The sequence below is a fragment of the Alosa pseudoharengus genome, unplaced genomic scaffold, assembly GCF_046254945.1.
Source record: "Alosa pseudoharengus isolate Yale_2024_CS ecotype anadromous, Long Island Sound unplaced genomic scaffold, YU_APseudo_1.1 YU_APseudo_1.1_scf_2, whole genome shotgun sequence".
Lineage (NCBI taxonomy): Eukaryota > Metazoa > Chordata > Actinopteri > Clupeiformes > Clupeidae > Alosa > Alosa pseudoharengus.
The window spans coordinates 9,298,077-9,315,096 of record NW_027468663.1 but is presented as its reverse complement, the minus strand read 5'-3'; the positions used below and the strand labels follow the sequence as shown (position 1 = coordinate 9,315,096).

General features: G+C 43.7%; 2 protein-coding genes across 2 annotated transcripts; one reads left to right on the top strand and one right to left on the bottom strand.

Annotated features, from left to right (window-relative positions):
* The first annotated feature begins 8 nt into the window (after nucleotides 1-8).
* Nucleotides 9-4,464, top strand: bfsp2 (beaded filament structural protein 2, phakinin). The gene is made up of 8 exons (XM_076293604.1): nucleotides 9-1,704; nucleotides 2,043-2,125; nucleotides 2,417-2,573; nucleotides 2,873-3,034; nucleotides 3,209-3,337; nucleotides 3,566-3,801; nucleotides 4,001-4,086; nucleotides 4,354-4,464. Exons 1-8 carry the CDS (start codon nucleotides 1,276-1,278, stop codon nucleotides 4,398-4,400), a joined length of 1,329 nt encoding a protein of 442 aa, XP_076149719.1. The 5' UTR covers nucleotides 9-1,275; the 3' UTR covers nucleotides 4,401-4,464.
* Nucleotides 4,465-6,192: 1,728 nt separating this feature from the next.
* klhl18 (kelch-like family member 18) lies at nucleotides 6,193-15,682 on the bottom strand. The gene is made up of 10 exons (XM_076293603.1): nucleotides 15,532-15,682; nucleotides 14,295-14,425; nucleotides 14,025-14,165; nucleotides 13,714-13,912; nucleotides 10,411-10,571; nucleotides 9,872-10,008; nucleotides 9,521-9,743; nucleotides 9,093-9,197; nucleotides 8,884-8,995; nucleotides 6,193-8,720 (listed from the first exon to the last, which is right to left on the bottom strand). Exons 1-10 carry the CDS (start codon nucleotides 15,664-15,666, stop codon nucleotides 8,334-8,336), a joined length of 1,731 nt encoding a protein of 576 aa, XP_076149718.1. The 5' UTR covers nucleotides 15,667-15,682; the 3' UTR covers nucleotides 6,193-8,333.
* Between the last annotated feature and the right edge of the window lie 1,338 nt (nucleotides 15,683-17,020).

Below are 17,020 nucleotides of genomic sequence, written 5' to 3'. Positions count from 1 at the left end.
AGGCTAGGCAATCAAGGACATGGGTAGATGGAGGAGAAATCAAAATAATAAATAAAAAGTTCTATGGAGATGTGCGATACACCCGAGGCCCTAGATACACCACTGTGTTGATAGGCCTACTACACCATGATTTTGCAGTCATGATTTATGAACAATGATCAAATTAAACATTGATAATTCTTGCTTTATGATCACTAACTTAATGTATTTTCTTTAAATAGTAGGCTAAACATCTGGGTCAGACTTTAAATTGATCATTGAAATTTAGCAGCACCTTGTTATTCCAGGGAGAAGTTCTGGAATAATCTTCTGATCAAGGGTATTGTGCATAGCCTTTCAAGCTTTTCATGTCATCACTTCATTATGTCTATTGTTAGGTGTGTTCAAATAGTCCTCGCCTGATGTCTCATGGATACAGTCCCACACCTGTCTCGCACACTGTCTGACACAGATGGAGCTGTCAACATGCAGAATTCAATTAGGCCTACTATTTGAATATGTCACAATTGTGTGTATACATACATATAACAACAATTTTATCAGCATGCATGTATCTATGATGGCCACTGAAGGACTCACAGCCTTAGTCGTGAGTAAAGTGTAAATACAACTCTGTTTATGGATATCATAATTGGCTGTCAGATAATGTATGTGGGTCAGGAATTGTATCTCCCAGATCATGGCCAAGTACATGTTTGGAAATGCAGCGTGTCACCCAAACGTGTCACTACCCCCCATGTAGTGGGAACAACCTCACAAACACTTCTATCTTTCTCATTCTAGCATTTACACCCACAGGGCTATAGAGATTCCTCTTGCTTTGACATGATGATATGACACTTTTCACACACACACACACACACACACACACAGACACACACTTATTGTGCCCTGTCATTTGGCTGCCATGTGTGTGCTGTGCATACCTGGGCGGGTGGACACCAACAGGTTCTGGGTTTCCATCTGGCTTCATAGAGCTTTCCTGAGAAGGCCACAGTGCTGAGGCAGCCGAAAACAGCGCAGCCTCAATGCACAAAGGCCAGGGCCACAGGGTCTCTGTCACAATGCCACCGCAAACAACAGGGTGCAAACAAAGAGCTCTGCTTTCCAGAAGCCCAGCGCACCATAAAGAGGCATGTGCTGGGAGGCGAGGCCGTTTCGCTGAGTGCTGGGCAGAGAGGTTTTTGTTGAAGCAATGTCCATGGGTGAGTAGCTTGCCGCCATCACCACCACTACCACCATCTCCATCGTTGCTGCCACCGCCACACAAAAGCAATGCCTCTTCCGAGACGCCGATCCTCCTTCCTGGGCCAGTCAGCCACCGAGCGGCCGGGTGGCATAGGCCGAGTGACTGTGGGGAGCACCAGCGCACCACGGGGTGTGTTCGTGGGCATGGCCCCTACTGGCAGCGCCAGCTGCCTGGGCGCGCGCGTCTCCCGCCGGGCGCTGGGCATCAGCAGCGTCTTCCTCCAGGGCCTGAGGAGTACCAGCGTGCCCGTGGTGCCCCAGCCTGGCGAGCGAGGCCATCAGCCCTGCTTCGACACCCTCAACGGGTGCCTGCTGGAGTACCGCGACAAGGTCCGCGCCCTGGAGCAGCTCAACCAGCAGCTGGAGGAGCAGATCAGGAACTGCCTGGACCGCAAGGCGTCCAGCGCCGGGACCTGGGCGACCCTGCGGGAGGACTGGGAGGATGTCTCTACGCAGGTGGGGGCTCTGAGAGGATCAGCTGGTTCAGTGTGGGATTGGATACTAAACATAGTAATGAGAGATAAAGCAGGGTACATCATATGCTGCAGAGAAAATCAATGTTTGATACTTCATACACCAAATCCGTTTTGTAACTCCATAATGATACTATGACAATGTTTATAATCCCATATGTTGAAGCATTTAAATGAAAAACCCATAATATAGTGGGTATAGTGCTTCAGATGGAATGTCATTTCACAAAGTGGTGGTGTTGCTTGCCTTCACACCGAGCTGTTGTGGAAATCAGCCATGTTTTGAAATGACCACACTAACACTCCAAAGGTGCTCCTCAGGTCAGCGAGGCCATCCTGGATAACGCCCGGCTCATGCTTCAGACCGAAAATGTGCAGGCCAATGGCGAAGACTTCAAAGACAGGTGTGTCTCGGGCTGGTTGAGTGGGGCCAGCCTTTGCAGCATATCCACATTTCCTTTACCAATTGACATGTTTCCAGCTGATGTATTTAGCTGATGCTGATCACAAAGTATGGTGTACAGGAGGGGAATATGTTTTGTCTTGTCCTACACACTAATCGAAGAATGTACACTTTATGTGTTTTCTTGTCCAATCCACTAACCTGGTGCTCTAAGCATCTTGCTCCTGAGATATGTTACTTGACATGTAAGAGGAAGGCTCTCCACATTTTGTTTTGCTTTGTGGCCTGGCAGATATGAAAATGAGCAGCCCTTCCGTAAAGCCGTGGAAGAGGAGATTGGCTCTCTCTATAAAGTGATAGACGATGCTAATCTGACAAGGATGGACCTGGAAAACCAGATTGACTGCATGAAGGTTGAGATGAGAGATCTAGCCAGGAATCATGAGGAGGTGGGTTGAAATTCTCATTCAGTGACACAAGCCAAACTATTTTGGGCCAATGCTTGTTTTCACATTTCATGTTTCAGTTTGTGTGTATATTTGGAAGATTTTGAGATCTGATAAGGCAAGATATGTCAACAGCAGCTATCCACTATCATCAATATCTGCTAAGAAACCTTTCTTTTTTTTTCAGTTTCATCTTAAAATGATGCATACTATGTTGATTACTCTCTTGTAATAGACCATCAGCTCATCAGCAACAAAGCAGTTCTGTGAATGACGTCTCCCCTCTTACGTGCTCTTGGCAGGATGTGAGGGTGTTGTACAATCAGATGGCTGGCCGTGAGGTGGATGAGCCCGATGCTCCCATAGAAACCAATCTGGACCAAATCCTCAGCTACATCCGCACCCACTGGGAGAAGGTCATTGAAAAGAACCGGGCCGAGACCGATGCTTACGTGGAATGCAAGGTTCACACTTCTACACTTCTAGCCCATTTTGGCACTATATTGAATTATGAACAGTTTCTCTTTACTCATGCTTTCCTGTTGTCTATTCTATTTCTTCTGTGTATGTCTGCATGTGTGGTCATGCATTTGTATTCATGTGTGTGTGTCTCCTTGTACACGTATAAATGCAAGCAGCAGGCTGACAGCTTAAACAGCAAGCTGAGCAGGGAGGAGGAAGAGATGGAGGGTCTAAAGTCAGAGTGCAACGACGCTGGCTGTAAGATCCAGAGCCTGCAGGCTGAGACTGAGTCCATGAGAGCACTGGTATGAACACTTCTTTATCTGCTCCTATCTCAAAACAGCCTAATGTGGGCCTGGAATATGGCCCTCATCTGGTCCTGATTACATTTCCCCAACCTGCGCTCTGAGGAGTAATTGCAGGGCAAGGGTATCTGGATGTTGGCCAGATGCTGAGCAACTATGCAGAAAGAATATCTGTAAACAGAAAGGTCATAGACTGAAGTCTTGGGGGATTGCTGTTTGCTCCCTCAGAAACGTGGCCTGGAGAACTCCCTGAATGATGCCAAGCACTGGCATGACATCGAGCTGCAGAACCTGGGCTCAGTCATCGGGAAGCTGGAGTCTGAGCTCGGCGACGTGAGGGCCGACATCGAGCAGCAGCGGCGTGACTACGACACGCTGCTTAGCAACAAGATAAAACTAGAGAAGGAGATCGGGACCTATCACGGAATTCTTGATGGGGAGGAGAGTCGATTCCATCCAGGAATGTGAGTCGTTTATACCCTCAGTACCTCCAACTAGCCCCAAGCATTGTGATCCCAGTCCTAAATATTTAAATTCCACTCAACAATCTGATGACCTGATGTTCAGACCATCTTGGCATTTCAACATCAGGATTTCTCAACAGTGGAAATAACAGCTTTTCATACTGAGTCAAATAAATGTCTCTGTCCCTGTGCTCCAAAGGTGTTTTGGAGGCTATGCTGATCCTGAGGGTGGGTCCGCTCCCCAAGCTTCATCATCAGACCCCCCCAGCAAACCCCGCCCTGATGGTAATTTCTCAGTGTACCTGTAGTCATTCTGTGATGTTCCACATTTGCCCTATTTCAAACCCATGTTTGTTATAGGCCTATTTGTTTGTTAGATGATCAAATACAGCAATATATTTGTTTTTCATACAGTACTTGTATAGTCTAGAATATAGATTCTGCTAGATCATCACTTTCAGTGTTAATGGTCAAGTCTGAATATTTAAGCTTGTCAATCCTTTTCTGAATCACTGTCTGAATGTCTGACTAAAGAGATGATTTTCTCTTTAGGGAGAGATGTTGCTAGCAGCACCCCAGTCAAAGACCCAAAGAACTGAGATTGAGATTCCCGTTGTGTGGCTTTCTCTACTTCCCTACTTACCTACATCTGTGCAAGGAGTACAAACCTGATCTCCACCTACCAGCAAGGGCTCTACTCTTCAAGCCACCGATTGTGAATGAAAATTCCAAATAAAATTCTGAAAATCCATTTTTTAATTGACGTCACATTTTTACATCACACTCACAGATGCTCATTACAAAAAACTTTCAGAGCCCAACTGGGGCTTTTTTGTAATGTCTTTTACTTAGGCAGACCCGGACTGACTCAAACCTTGGATTTGAAAATCTGTGAGGAGTATGTTCATATTTATGTTACAACTTCATAATGATGGAAGGAGCTGAAGGGCCCATTTCCTAAAGGATCCGTTTCTTCTTGACAGAGCAACCCACCAGCCCAGCTGTGTCTCACAGTCACCATGACGCAGTAGGAGGGCTGTGACGTAAGCGCGGTTGGCTCTGTAACAGGATAATTCTATAGTAGAGGCTAATGACATGGTGGGGCTGTAATCACCTGGCTGTAAAATCACCCCTCACGCCTATACTCATCACTTAAAACATGGCCTAGCGGAATCAGGGCTGCCAGGTGAGGTAACTGCGGTGAAATTTAATAACAGCACAGCCCAGCACTGGTTTCACTATATGAGTGGGAGAATGGGGAATGTGTTTCAAAATGTCTTTAGGTGAATTAGGGAGAAATCATAAAAAAAAAAACAGACATTAACCATATGAAGGCGCATGTTAAGTTTGAACACTTCCCTCAGCTAAAACCACCACAAAACACTAATGAGGGTCCTTGGTTACTGACGCGTTGTTGTTGGATCTCCGATGACCGAGAAACAACCTGCACAAAATGGCTTTCTGGAGATGGAAGATCTTCTCTTACGAGACATAAAGCTCATGAAGGGAGTTTTCCAATCCTGTGGAACAAAGGAATACAAGAGTGATGTCAACTTTGACTGGACCAGTTTCAGAACAGTATACCACTCCATATCAAGGCCAAGGCAGGCTGCTCAGGTCCAACAGCACCTCTTACAGTGTCAAACAGTGACTTTTTTGCCATAAATAACTATAAGACAATATTGACCTTTGCTGTTGCACCCAGGACAGTACTTCTCTCCTCAAGCTTTGATACAATCCCTAAAGAAGCCATCTGAATAAAGATGAAATAGAAGAACATGAGTGCACCAAATACTGCATGTGACCACAGTCTTGCATCATGATACAAGTCTTTTGCGGCTTCACACAAAGCTTTTTTTAATCAATCTTCAAAATGAATGCATAGCCATACACACATTATTAAACTCAGTGCATGAAGTTTATGCATTATACTAAGAAGCTGTGTTGTAATACATTTTTTTTTTCAAACATCAACGGAGTAGCAACAGAGTTAAAGTACAGTTCCTCAAAAGCACACTCTGCAATGATAGCTTTGCTTTCAGCATGGTCATTTCAACGCTGCAAAATCCACTCAAAACGTACCTCAGACATGATGGGTTGGCCATTTGCAGTCCTGTGCACTTGAGCACACTGTGTAAGTATAAAGACCAAAGCGATCATCAAAGGCAGTGGCAAGGCCCCTCTCATGGTGTCAGTGTAGTGTCAGGGATGAATGTGAGCGTTTCTCCTGAAGCGGCTCTTGAAATACCTGCATATGCCCACAGTGGGCCGGCAGGGCCATAATTATGTTGAAGGGCGGGATCCAAATTATCCCAAATTATCCAAATTCTCTGATTCAGCACTTTAGAAGTAGGTGTGAATCTACTAAACTATCAACTTCAGAGAAAGATATAGGCAAAAAACATTAACTATTTAGTTTATTATTTTTTGACAAGGCATTTTCTTTCTTTCTTTTTGTACATGACGGACAGTCCATCTGAGTGTAGAGGAACCGAGAACAAAATGTGACATTTTAATTTTCCTTCAACACACCATGATTTAAGAACAGACGTCAAGGAAAGATGCCTTAATTGTGTCAGTAAAACCTGGCTGAGGAATTTCGGTTTTGATTTTAGCAGGCAAATTTCCCCGAACATGACCTCCCATCTCAGAACAGAGGTAGCTTAAGACAACATGACAGATGTAAGAAAGAAAGAAGGAATAAAAGGTGAGAATCACCAACTCCACTGATCAAGACAGTCCTCAAGATTAGAAAAAGCAATAATTATAAGCAATATTAAAATATGAAAGAGAGTTACTTTTTTCAAACCATTATGTGCAAAACCATATAAAGAAAAGTACAACAAATAATAAATAAAATCTATAGTCCAGTACCAAAAACCTAGGGTAGTACAAATACTACGCCAGGACTGGAAGTTAATACAAAAAAAATATCATCTTACAATAATATCAGCAGAAAAAACACAGATGGCAAAAAATGATCTGTATTCAAAATTCACAGTACATTATCCCACAATTTCATGTTGCTGTTCCTCTCAAGAAAATGTATACAAAGAAAATGTATGGGGAATGAATCTACGAAGCAGAGCAGTTTTCATTCATTCAGTTGCTCTCAAAACTCTCGCTTTGAGCCACAACTATAAGCACAAGTTATATGAAACACTGCCAGCCTGTTCAGTAATGTTTCAAGAATAGCTCATCAGGCTTGCTCCACACTCCTCTTCTTTTTGGTATCAAGTGAATCCGTTAAGCCCTCATACCATCTGACAAACAAGCGCATGTGAGGTAAATCATTTGAGACATGCAAACCTTTCTTTCAGGTCGCAATACTGGATTTAGGATTGGCCCTTGCTATGGAAGAGGAGATGTGGAAAGGCCGTCATAGATTTTTTTTTCACGACTAATGAACAGGGCAAATGACTCATGATTAATATTTTATATCAGTGGTGGACTCATTTCCCCAAAAATATTTCAACAGTTTGAACATGGCACGTAAAATGGACGTGACAACTGTTTCTCATTTTCTTATAGGTTGACTTCTGCAGTCAGTCCCATAGCATTGATATGAGACCACCAATGATATATCAATAACACAAGTTATTGAACACTGTCATGACTGTCACTGTGGTGATTGTACACCGTTGAAACATGATCCAGATCTCCCAACAATAAATAATAGATTTGCATGAAAGCAACCCTCAGTGGTTTTACTCTTCCCTATTAAAAACACAATTAAGCTTCCAGTTAAGCGCCCATTCTCCCAATCACACAAATACAGGATAGGTAGACACGAACAAACAAACACATTCACTCACTCACTCACTCACTTACTGACACACTGACACTGACACACACACACACACACAAAAACACACACACAGTGTGTTCACTGAAACAGAGTACGTGGGGATCCATTTCTGGCTAAGGGCACAGTGGACAGGTTGGCCTACGCTAAGCAGCTTTGAATGTTCACTGTAGATAATCATTATGGAATGCCCGGGATCTCTCACCTACACGTCTTATGAATGTCGAATGTGTCAAATTCACATGCCCGTGATATTGTGGACAACTGTCAAGCCACTAGACCATATACATTCTCAGACTGCTGTCTCTCCCAAAACCCCTCTCACTGGTTTAGTCTAGTCAAATATAGGCCCTTTTTTCCCTCTTCTCCTTTCATCTCTTCTCTTCTGTTCTCTCTTCAAAGAGACCCTCTCGGGAGGGACACAAATAATGAAATGCTTTCCCACTGAAAGCGTACCACGTCCTGGTTAAAAACATGTACATGTGTATGTTCTGTGAAAGATCCCATCAGGACGTTGCCACTGGGCTCTCCTGGCTGAGGCTCAGTGAGTTTGCCAGGCTTATACCGTCAGTTGTAAAGCCTCGAGAGTGTAGTACCTAAGATGCAAAACATGAATCATGAATGCATTTTTGGAAGTCCTATCACCCATTAGAAAAAAAAAAAGAAAATGAATGATAACAAAACAAAAACGATACAAATTGTATGTGAGAATTGGTACTTGACGGGGCTAAGCAGGCTTGAGAGGTATACAGCCGACCCCCACCCCGCCCTCGTGGCACACCATGGGTGCCATGAACGTCCAGCGGTTGGTCTCGGGGTCGTACATCTCCACCGAGTTCAGGTTGGACTGGCCGTCGTAGCCGCCCACGGCGTAGAGCCGGCCGCAGTTGGCCACCAGTGAGACGCGGCTGCGGCGCGTGTTCATGGGCACCAGATGGCTCCACTGGTCCGCCACCGAGCTGTACACCTCCGCGCCCATCAGGAAGCCGGAGCCGTCGTAGCCCCCCACCACGTAGAGCTGGCTGCCCAGGGCCGCCGCACCGTGCCGACATCGTTTGTTCATCATGGCCGCCACAGGGTGCCACAGGGCTGTGTGCTGGTTGTAGTACTCCACCTGGTGGAGGAGAGGCGCATGTACACTGTCAGCACTTTCAACACAGAACTGACACAGAGACAATAGCACTTTTGTTGATTCTGTCTGAGCACTGGTAGATTTGAAAATGTCAAGAATATGAAAAATGTTCCTGCTAAACCTGTGAGGTGCCATTGACACTGACCGTGTTGAAGATCTGTAGGCCATCATGGCCACCGGATACGAATATCCTCCCATCAAAAACAGTCACTCCAGCAGCACTGCGACTCGCGCTCATCTCAGTCACCAGTGTCCACCTGGGGGAAAGATCATGCAATAGCCATTTCATTTTTCATAGGTTAAAATATGATCGGTTTGAGGAAATGGAATATAAATAACTGTAGCAGTACTCACCGGTCACTCTCAGGTGCATAGCATTCTACAGAATTTAACGAGGATTTGCCATCATAGCCTCCACAAACATATATGTGTCCATCTACCACAACTGTTCCCATTGCACTGCAGACAGACAAACAAGACAGACAGCTGATTTGTGAGCAAAGGAGCACATAATTGTAACTGTATCAATGAGAATACCTCTATAACTATTAGCCCTTCTACAAAACCCTTGTAAGAAACTATTACCCACTTCTAAATCTGAAAAAAATGTATACCCATATCATCTCACATCACTTTTGTATGCTTTTTAAGTGTGTGAATGTGAAAACTCATGCTGTTGTGGAAATGTTCTAAATACTGAACTGCTTTGTTTGGTTTTAAACAAATGGTAAAAATAGCACATAGTTGCAAATAGGAATTTGCGTACAATCATAAATCCTCACCTGCGTTGACTATTCATACTAGACACTCGGCTCCACGTGTCGGTCTCTGGGTTGTAGACTTCTACTGTGCTGAGCCGTGACTGGCCGTCGTATCCACCAATGGCATAAAGCAGCCCATTTACAACGGCTACTCCAACTCGACTTCGGGCTGTGGCCATTGGCTGGCAGCGCCCCCAGCAGTTTCCGATTGGGTCAAACATCTCGACCACATTTAACGAGTCTCCTAAACGTGGAAAAGCATATGTGAGTCAAACAGCCTCAGCTGCCAGGACTTACAGCTTTGAGAGAAAGATCTGGAGAGCCAGTTACGAAAGGAAGCAATGAAAGAAGGAGGAGCAGCAGGAGCAGCACCTGCACTGTTGAGCCCTCCCACTGCATATATGAGCCCAGCGATGGACGTGCAGCATCGCTGTCGGGTCTTAAAGGCTGGGAGGTGTGGGCGACGCTCGGGCATGAGGTGGTAATCTTTAGCTTCGTCTACTAGGTCTCTGTCAGGAGAAAGAAAAATCATTGAACACAACCCACCAACAATGTACAGGACGCAAGCAGTCAGCTGTATTCAAGGAGCAATTTTACTACAACATAGCTTAACATCTGTTAATGCAGCTGAAAAAAAAAGTGCAAACACTTTAAAAAAAAGTGCAATGTTCTACTAGACAGCATACTGCTTTTGACCAATTTTTGAGCATGGCCACCTCACATTTGAGAAGCTTTAGAAGGCCATTACATCATGAACCACTGTTATTTAGGTTACCTCTTAAGACGACCGTAAAAGCAGTGACCATTAGGTCAAATATACAAATAAAAAAACCAGATAGTACACAGACCATGTTCTCCTTATATATACATACACACACATACACAACGCGCAGCTCTACAAAAAGTCGTACCTGCACTTGTGACAGCAGCGGACCAGTTCATCCTGTTGCACGCGGTCGGCCAGGAACTGGGGCCGGCACAGGGGCAGGCGCGTCCTGGCCAGCAACTCCGGGAGATAAGCCTCTCTGTCCTCCCTGTCGTGCCGCACCCACGCCAGTACTGCCTCGAACACCTGAAGGACACGGGGAGGCGACAGCACAGACACAGTCTCAGCCGTCAGCAAGAGGGTGAGGCCCACTGCTGAACTCACTGCAGGCTTTAAAGCCACATGGCCCTAGTATCCAGGAAATTACACCGGCTGCCTAGGGCTTCACTCTGAGCTGGGCCGCAAGCCTGAGAAAGCTCAGGCAGAATATTGCAGCTGGCGAGAGGGCTTTGAGAGTTCATACGCAGCTTTAGGGCAAAGCAAAGACCTGATTGAGTCCCCTTCTCCACCCTGAGATGCACATTCTGTGTCCAGACTGATTTAAAAAAAAAAAAAAAGGGTGGGGTGTATTGTGGCCGGGGATCACTCCTTCCACTCTCCCCAAAGCCCTAGATCAGGGGCATTCAATTAATCTTCAGCGAGGTCCAGTTACGGAAAATTTCCTCAAGCAAAGGTCCGGAGCATCATAATGTTTAACGTGCGTGTTTAGGCTATGTATGTGTGTGTATATACAGCGGAGAAAATAAGTGTTGAACACGTCAACATTTTTTTCAGTAAGTATACTTCCAGAGAGGCTATTCGCATAACATTTTCTACAGACATTAGTATTAACTTAGGTAATCCACACATATTAAAAAATCCAAACATTAATGTCCCTAAGTAGAGTTATGAGTAAAAAAAGTGTAATAGCACAGGGAAAAAGTATTGAACACACTAAGAAAAAACAGTACACAAAGGCAAGGAATGGCAAGGAACAAGCTGGAATCTATACATAGTTAGAGAGTAATTATCCCTCCTATCTGTGCAAATTAATGTAAGCTGGGTTAGTACATATTGATGAGCTATAAAAAGGTTTTTCGTTACCAAGTTGTCACACAAGAAACATGTCATGATGGGTAAAAGCAAAGAGCTCTTCCAAGACCTTTGCAACATTATTGTTGCAAAACATATCAATGGAACTGGATACAGGTAACTTCAGAATCATCCAGTAAGCAGTATTGGAGCCATTATCTGCAAGTGGAAGGAACATCACTGAATCATCAATCGGCCATGCACAGGATCTCCTCACAAGATTTCTGACCAGGAAGTCAGAAGGATAGTCAGAAGTGTAGCCTAAGAGCCAAGGACCACTCCAGAAAGACTTGGAGGCAGCAGGTTCAATTGTTACAGAGAAAATCATAAGTAATGCACTCCACCGCCATGGCCTCTATGCACGCTCACCCCACATGACTCTATTACTGAAGAAAAACATGTCGAAGCTCATTGAAAGTTTGCTACACAACATTTGGACAAGCCTATTAAATACTAAGAGAATGTATTCTGGTCAGGTGAGAGCGTGAGAGGTGAGTAACTCTTTGGATGTCATACTACATACCATATTTGGAGGAGAAATGGCACTGTGCATAACCCTAAAAATACCATACCAACAGTGAAGTTTGGAGGTGGGGGCATCACGGTGTGGGGCTGTTTTTCATCTCATGGTACTGGCAGACTTCATACAGTTGAAGAAATGATGAATGGAGCCATTTTTTCTGGGAGAATCTTGCCATCCACCAGAACAATGAGGATGAGACATGGCTAGACCTTCCAGCAGGACAATGATCCAAAGCATTCAGCAAAGGAAACTCTCAATTGGTTTCAGAGAAAGGAAATTCAGGCCCTGACTTAAATCCAATTGAACAGTTTTGGAAGTTACCTAAAGATCAGGATTTACAAGAGGGACCCCTGGAATCTTAAATATTAAAAGACTATCTGTTTAAAAGAATGGGCCAAAATCACACCTGAATACTGAGACTGATTAGTTTCGTCATAGAGGAAATGCCTTCAAGCTCTCATTACAAATAAAGGGTTTTCCACAAAGTATTTACCAAATTTCAGTAGGCGTGTTCAATACTTTTTTCCTGTTGCATTACACTTTTTTACTCATAACTCTACTTATGAACATGAATGTTTGGATTTTTTTTGTGTGTGGATTACCTAAGTTAATACTAATGTCTGGTGAAAATTTCATGCAAATAGCCTCACTGGAAGTATACTTAATGAAAAAAATGTCGACGTGTTCAATATTTATTTTCCCCGCTGTATATATATATGTAATGTATAATGTGAAATACAATAAGTAGCCTATAGGCAACATTCGAAATGAGAAGAAAGAGAGATTTTTTTTATGTTGACCCGAAATTCTGGAAACCAGGAACATCACGTTGTTGGGCAGTGAATGCATGTAGGCTTAACTAGATTGTGGTGGATCAATCATATTGCCTTCTTAAATCGTAAAATATTCTGTGGTCTCAGTTCACTGTTGAATGGGTAGGCCTAGCCTACCCTATGCTTGCTCAAAATATATGCTTTGTCTAGTAGAGGTGCTTCAAATTGGTGCTTTTAAAAATCGCCTGTCTCAGAATATGTAGAAGAGGTCCAGGGCAATTCCGCGCAAAACTGTCACATCCAGCGTTACAGACGTGACAGTTTTGCGTGGTATTGCCCCCGTATCGTTATATAAAGCTCTGTTCTCGCTGTGTAGCTTTCTCCTCTTTGAGCAATTGATGATTTGAAAATAACTTATCGTTAAGATATCCATCTGATTGTTTCTCGTCTCCTGTCCTCGCTCGTTTCAGGCTATCAGTGAGTCTCTTCCCCATAGTAGGCTTCTTTACTCACTGGCTCGACTTTATCAGAATTCACAGATTTCACTGGCTGAGTAGCAGCAAGTGAAATGATGGTTCCAAGCTCCTGAAGTAAATGCATTTATCCTAACCAACGAAACATTTAGCGCAGCTTTGAAATCTTACTTGAAAATCTAAATTAGTCTATTATGGTCCGGGTCCGGATAGGATCACGTCAGGGTCCGGACTCGGACCGCGGTCCGCCATTTGGTGACCCCTGCCCTAGATCATTCACGGTGCTCAGGAATGTCAGATCTGCAGATCAGGACAGCATGCCATATGTTTTTTCCATTATTATTATTATTATTATTATTATTATTATTATTATTATATTTAGCGGCAAGGGCTGCATACATATAAATGTGCAATTTATTTGACACAATACAACGTCTGCTTGCCATTCTACTGAATAAAAACAAAGTGGCTTGGTATACTGCTGCGTAGTGAGTATGAGATCCTCTGTACTGGTATGTGCCAGTGGAGAGACTGTCAGTGGCACTGACCTGCTCCTCTGCTTTGACATTGAGCTCGTCACAGCCCACCAGCTCCAGCACCTCTTCCAGCCGGAGCCCCAGGAACTCCTCTGACATGGACACCTCCACAAAGTGCTGGTGCACAAAGCTGTTGGCAGCGTCGTAAAGCGTGGTGCACATCATGGTCTCTGCGAACTGACGCACACCCAAACAGTTTTTTGGGTGCAATCTGCGAAGGAAAAGCCAGTCTCATCATCACAGTCCCACATCAGGAAGACCATAATCCTAAACCTCGCTGTGTGCTCAGAAAATAAAAAAAGAGCTGTGGGAATACTGTGTACCTTTCCTGAAGGAAAGAGCAACAGGCATCCTTGACATTCTGCAGCTGTAGGAAACTGGCCCCTATTAAGAGGGCCTGGACGTTCTGCTGGTCTATTGCCACATGGCCATTGTAAGCAAAATTTATCAGAGCTTCAAGAGCACTGGGAAGAGAGACAGAGGAGATAAGAGAAACCTTGGAGAGCACGATACACAATTCAGTGGTATACTTGCATCAGCAAAGCAGGTCCAAAATTAATTTATGTATGGAATGTGAGGATTAGGAGGCCTACCTAGGATCCATTCCCTGCATGACAATCTCATCCTGTTTACATTCCACCATATCATTGGTGAACATGGCGTGGAAGTATGGAATGGAAGCTGCCAGGACTATCCTGTGAGCGCTGAATTTGTGTTCACCAACCTGTAAATAATATTACAGTTGATATTATTTACACTTTTGTCAACAACATTAACGCAAAACGAAGAGAACATAGGTCAGCTTTCACCAGTGTGCCATTCACTTCTTTTCAAAATAAGCACTGCACGCTACTGTAAGCACAGAATGTGTAATGTCAAGGTGAAAACTAATCACAACAACAAATCATATCATGACATTGTAGGGCAGTGGAGCAAAATGGGCAGGGGTGTATGTGAGAGGGAAGGACTGGAAGAGGATTATGCAACCGCAGCAACAACAAAGACACAGCAACAGCAGGCCACAACAGACAAGCTCTCAGTGTTTAATCTGCAGATAATCATAATGCTGCTTAATACAAAGAAGTGACTACACCGGCATGGCAAGGGCACAAACGCCGACGTCACACTGGTTTAATATCGAAATGAGACACTGTTTTTAACTCATTTGTCCACGGTACATTGCTGTCTCCTATCCACTTTGTCTTAACAGTACAACTACCTTCATCGATTCGGACAAAACGGAGATGGCTCAAAATAATAGTTAAAATGTATGATAGCAGAGCAGAGGTAACAATTCTGCCATCAGACTAGCATGGTGAGATCCTGTTTCTGACAAAATTGTTCGGTCCCTCACGCTAGCTGGCTAGCCAAGTGAACGTGTTCTGTGTTAGCTAAAAGGGATCAATACATTGGCACCTGCTTAACGTTATACCTCGCTTTTAGTTCTTCCTGATATGGACGTTCATGGGTGCTGGCAGGACTGATCCCTGTTAATTTATTGTTAGTTACCTATTAGCCTGAACTATACATTTCATGGCAGAAAATCAAACCTTTGCCTCAACAAGCATTCAAAACCTCGTGAAATTATTGTTCGGTCAGACATATTATTACAATGACTCTTTAAAGAGTAAAGTCATACAACGTTCATTGTTTTTAACGTTAATCCAACAGGGAAATCTAACTTGACTTGCCATTTCAACACTCCCTCTTTCTTTCAACCTCTTCCAAGCAACAAGCACTCATGGCTAGTGGTAGCAAGAGCTCAGCTAGCTAGAGCAGCTAGCCAGCTGCCATTTAGCTGCACAGTGTGCATTGGTGGAATTTCTTTACCTTCAGGGTCACATCACAGAGTTTCCCTTGCCGTCGGATTTCTTCCATGACTGCATACCCGCGACCTGGTAAATCGTGGACTGAAAAATGTACTAAATCTTCCAGTTCTTCGAATGTCATGTCACCCATCGTCATTGAGGAAAAGGAAAGACTGAAATATAGAAACGCAAAAAGATAGGGTAGCGTGAGCTTCGCGGGTCACCGTAGTCACTCTTCCTTCTCAGTCTGTGGTCCCGGGCTGCAGCTGAACTTTCTGCACTGCAGTCAGTTTGTTTAACTGTCTAGTTTCTTACCAAGAAGAACGTGTGTAGGCCTACAGGTGTTCATCAGTGATACCTACAGAGATGTAACCTTAGCGGTCACTGCATCGTCGTTGAATCCATTAATCCTTGTCATTCTATGTTCCATCTTTCTGTATGACATGTCACATGACTGACCGAGCAGAGTTGTCAGGATTAACGATTAGACTTGTGTTCGAGGATTACTTGAATAGAATGTGGTCACATCTGCAACAGCCATGTTTGGGAAAGTAACGTGTTAGGCCTAATGTATTCAGGATAGGCTACAATGTCATAGTCATAGGACACGCCATAGGCCTACCATAGCCTAATCTCCCGATCAATGAAAGAAATAAAACAAACTAACTTTCACTACATAGATAGTGCACTATAGTCAAGTCAAGTTTATATAGCACATTTCATACACAGAGGTCATTCAATGTGCTTTACATAAACAAAACAAAACAATAATAACAAATAAAAGCATAGAAGGGCAATATAGTCAAAGAATAGTTCAAAAGGTAAAGATCATAATAAAAAGAAAACATAAAACACAAGGTAAAATAATTTAAAAATAAAGAATAATTAGTAACAAAGGCAAATAATAAAAGACAAGGTAGAATAATTATCAATGCAGATTCAAAATTTGTAACTCAGTGCAGTTAGCAGAAAGCATCTGAGAACAGTTTGGTCTTAAGTCTAGATTTAAAACTGGCTACAGTTGGGGACTTTTTCATGTCATCCGAAAGTTGGTTCCAGAGCTGAGCCGTATAGCAGCTAAAAGCTGCTTCACCATGTTTAGTTCTAACAGTAGGTTTTACTAACAGGTTTTTCACCTGGGACCTGAGAGGACGAGAAGGTGTGTACTGCTGAAGCATGATAGGTATTTAGGTCCTGCTCCATTTACTGATTTATAAACAAGCAATAGTGCTTTAAAGTCAATTAACTATAGCCTAAACTTAAAGCGATGGTTCGGAGTAATTTCACCCTAGGGTCCTTTGCACCATGACCCCGAGCCAAACACCCTCCCAGAACCTTTTTTCCCTTGGTCGAGCCCTGGTCGAGTAGCGCTGTCAGAAACTAATGACGTTCTGCAGTCGTGATGGAACCAACTTTTATCTCGTAAATTACCCCACTAATAATGCCCTGAATGGTGCGAAACTTCTGCAGTAGTACAACTATGACCTTTAGTCCAATAATGAGGCATTAGA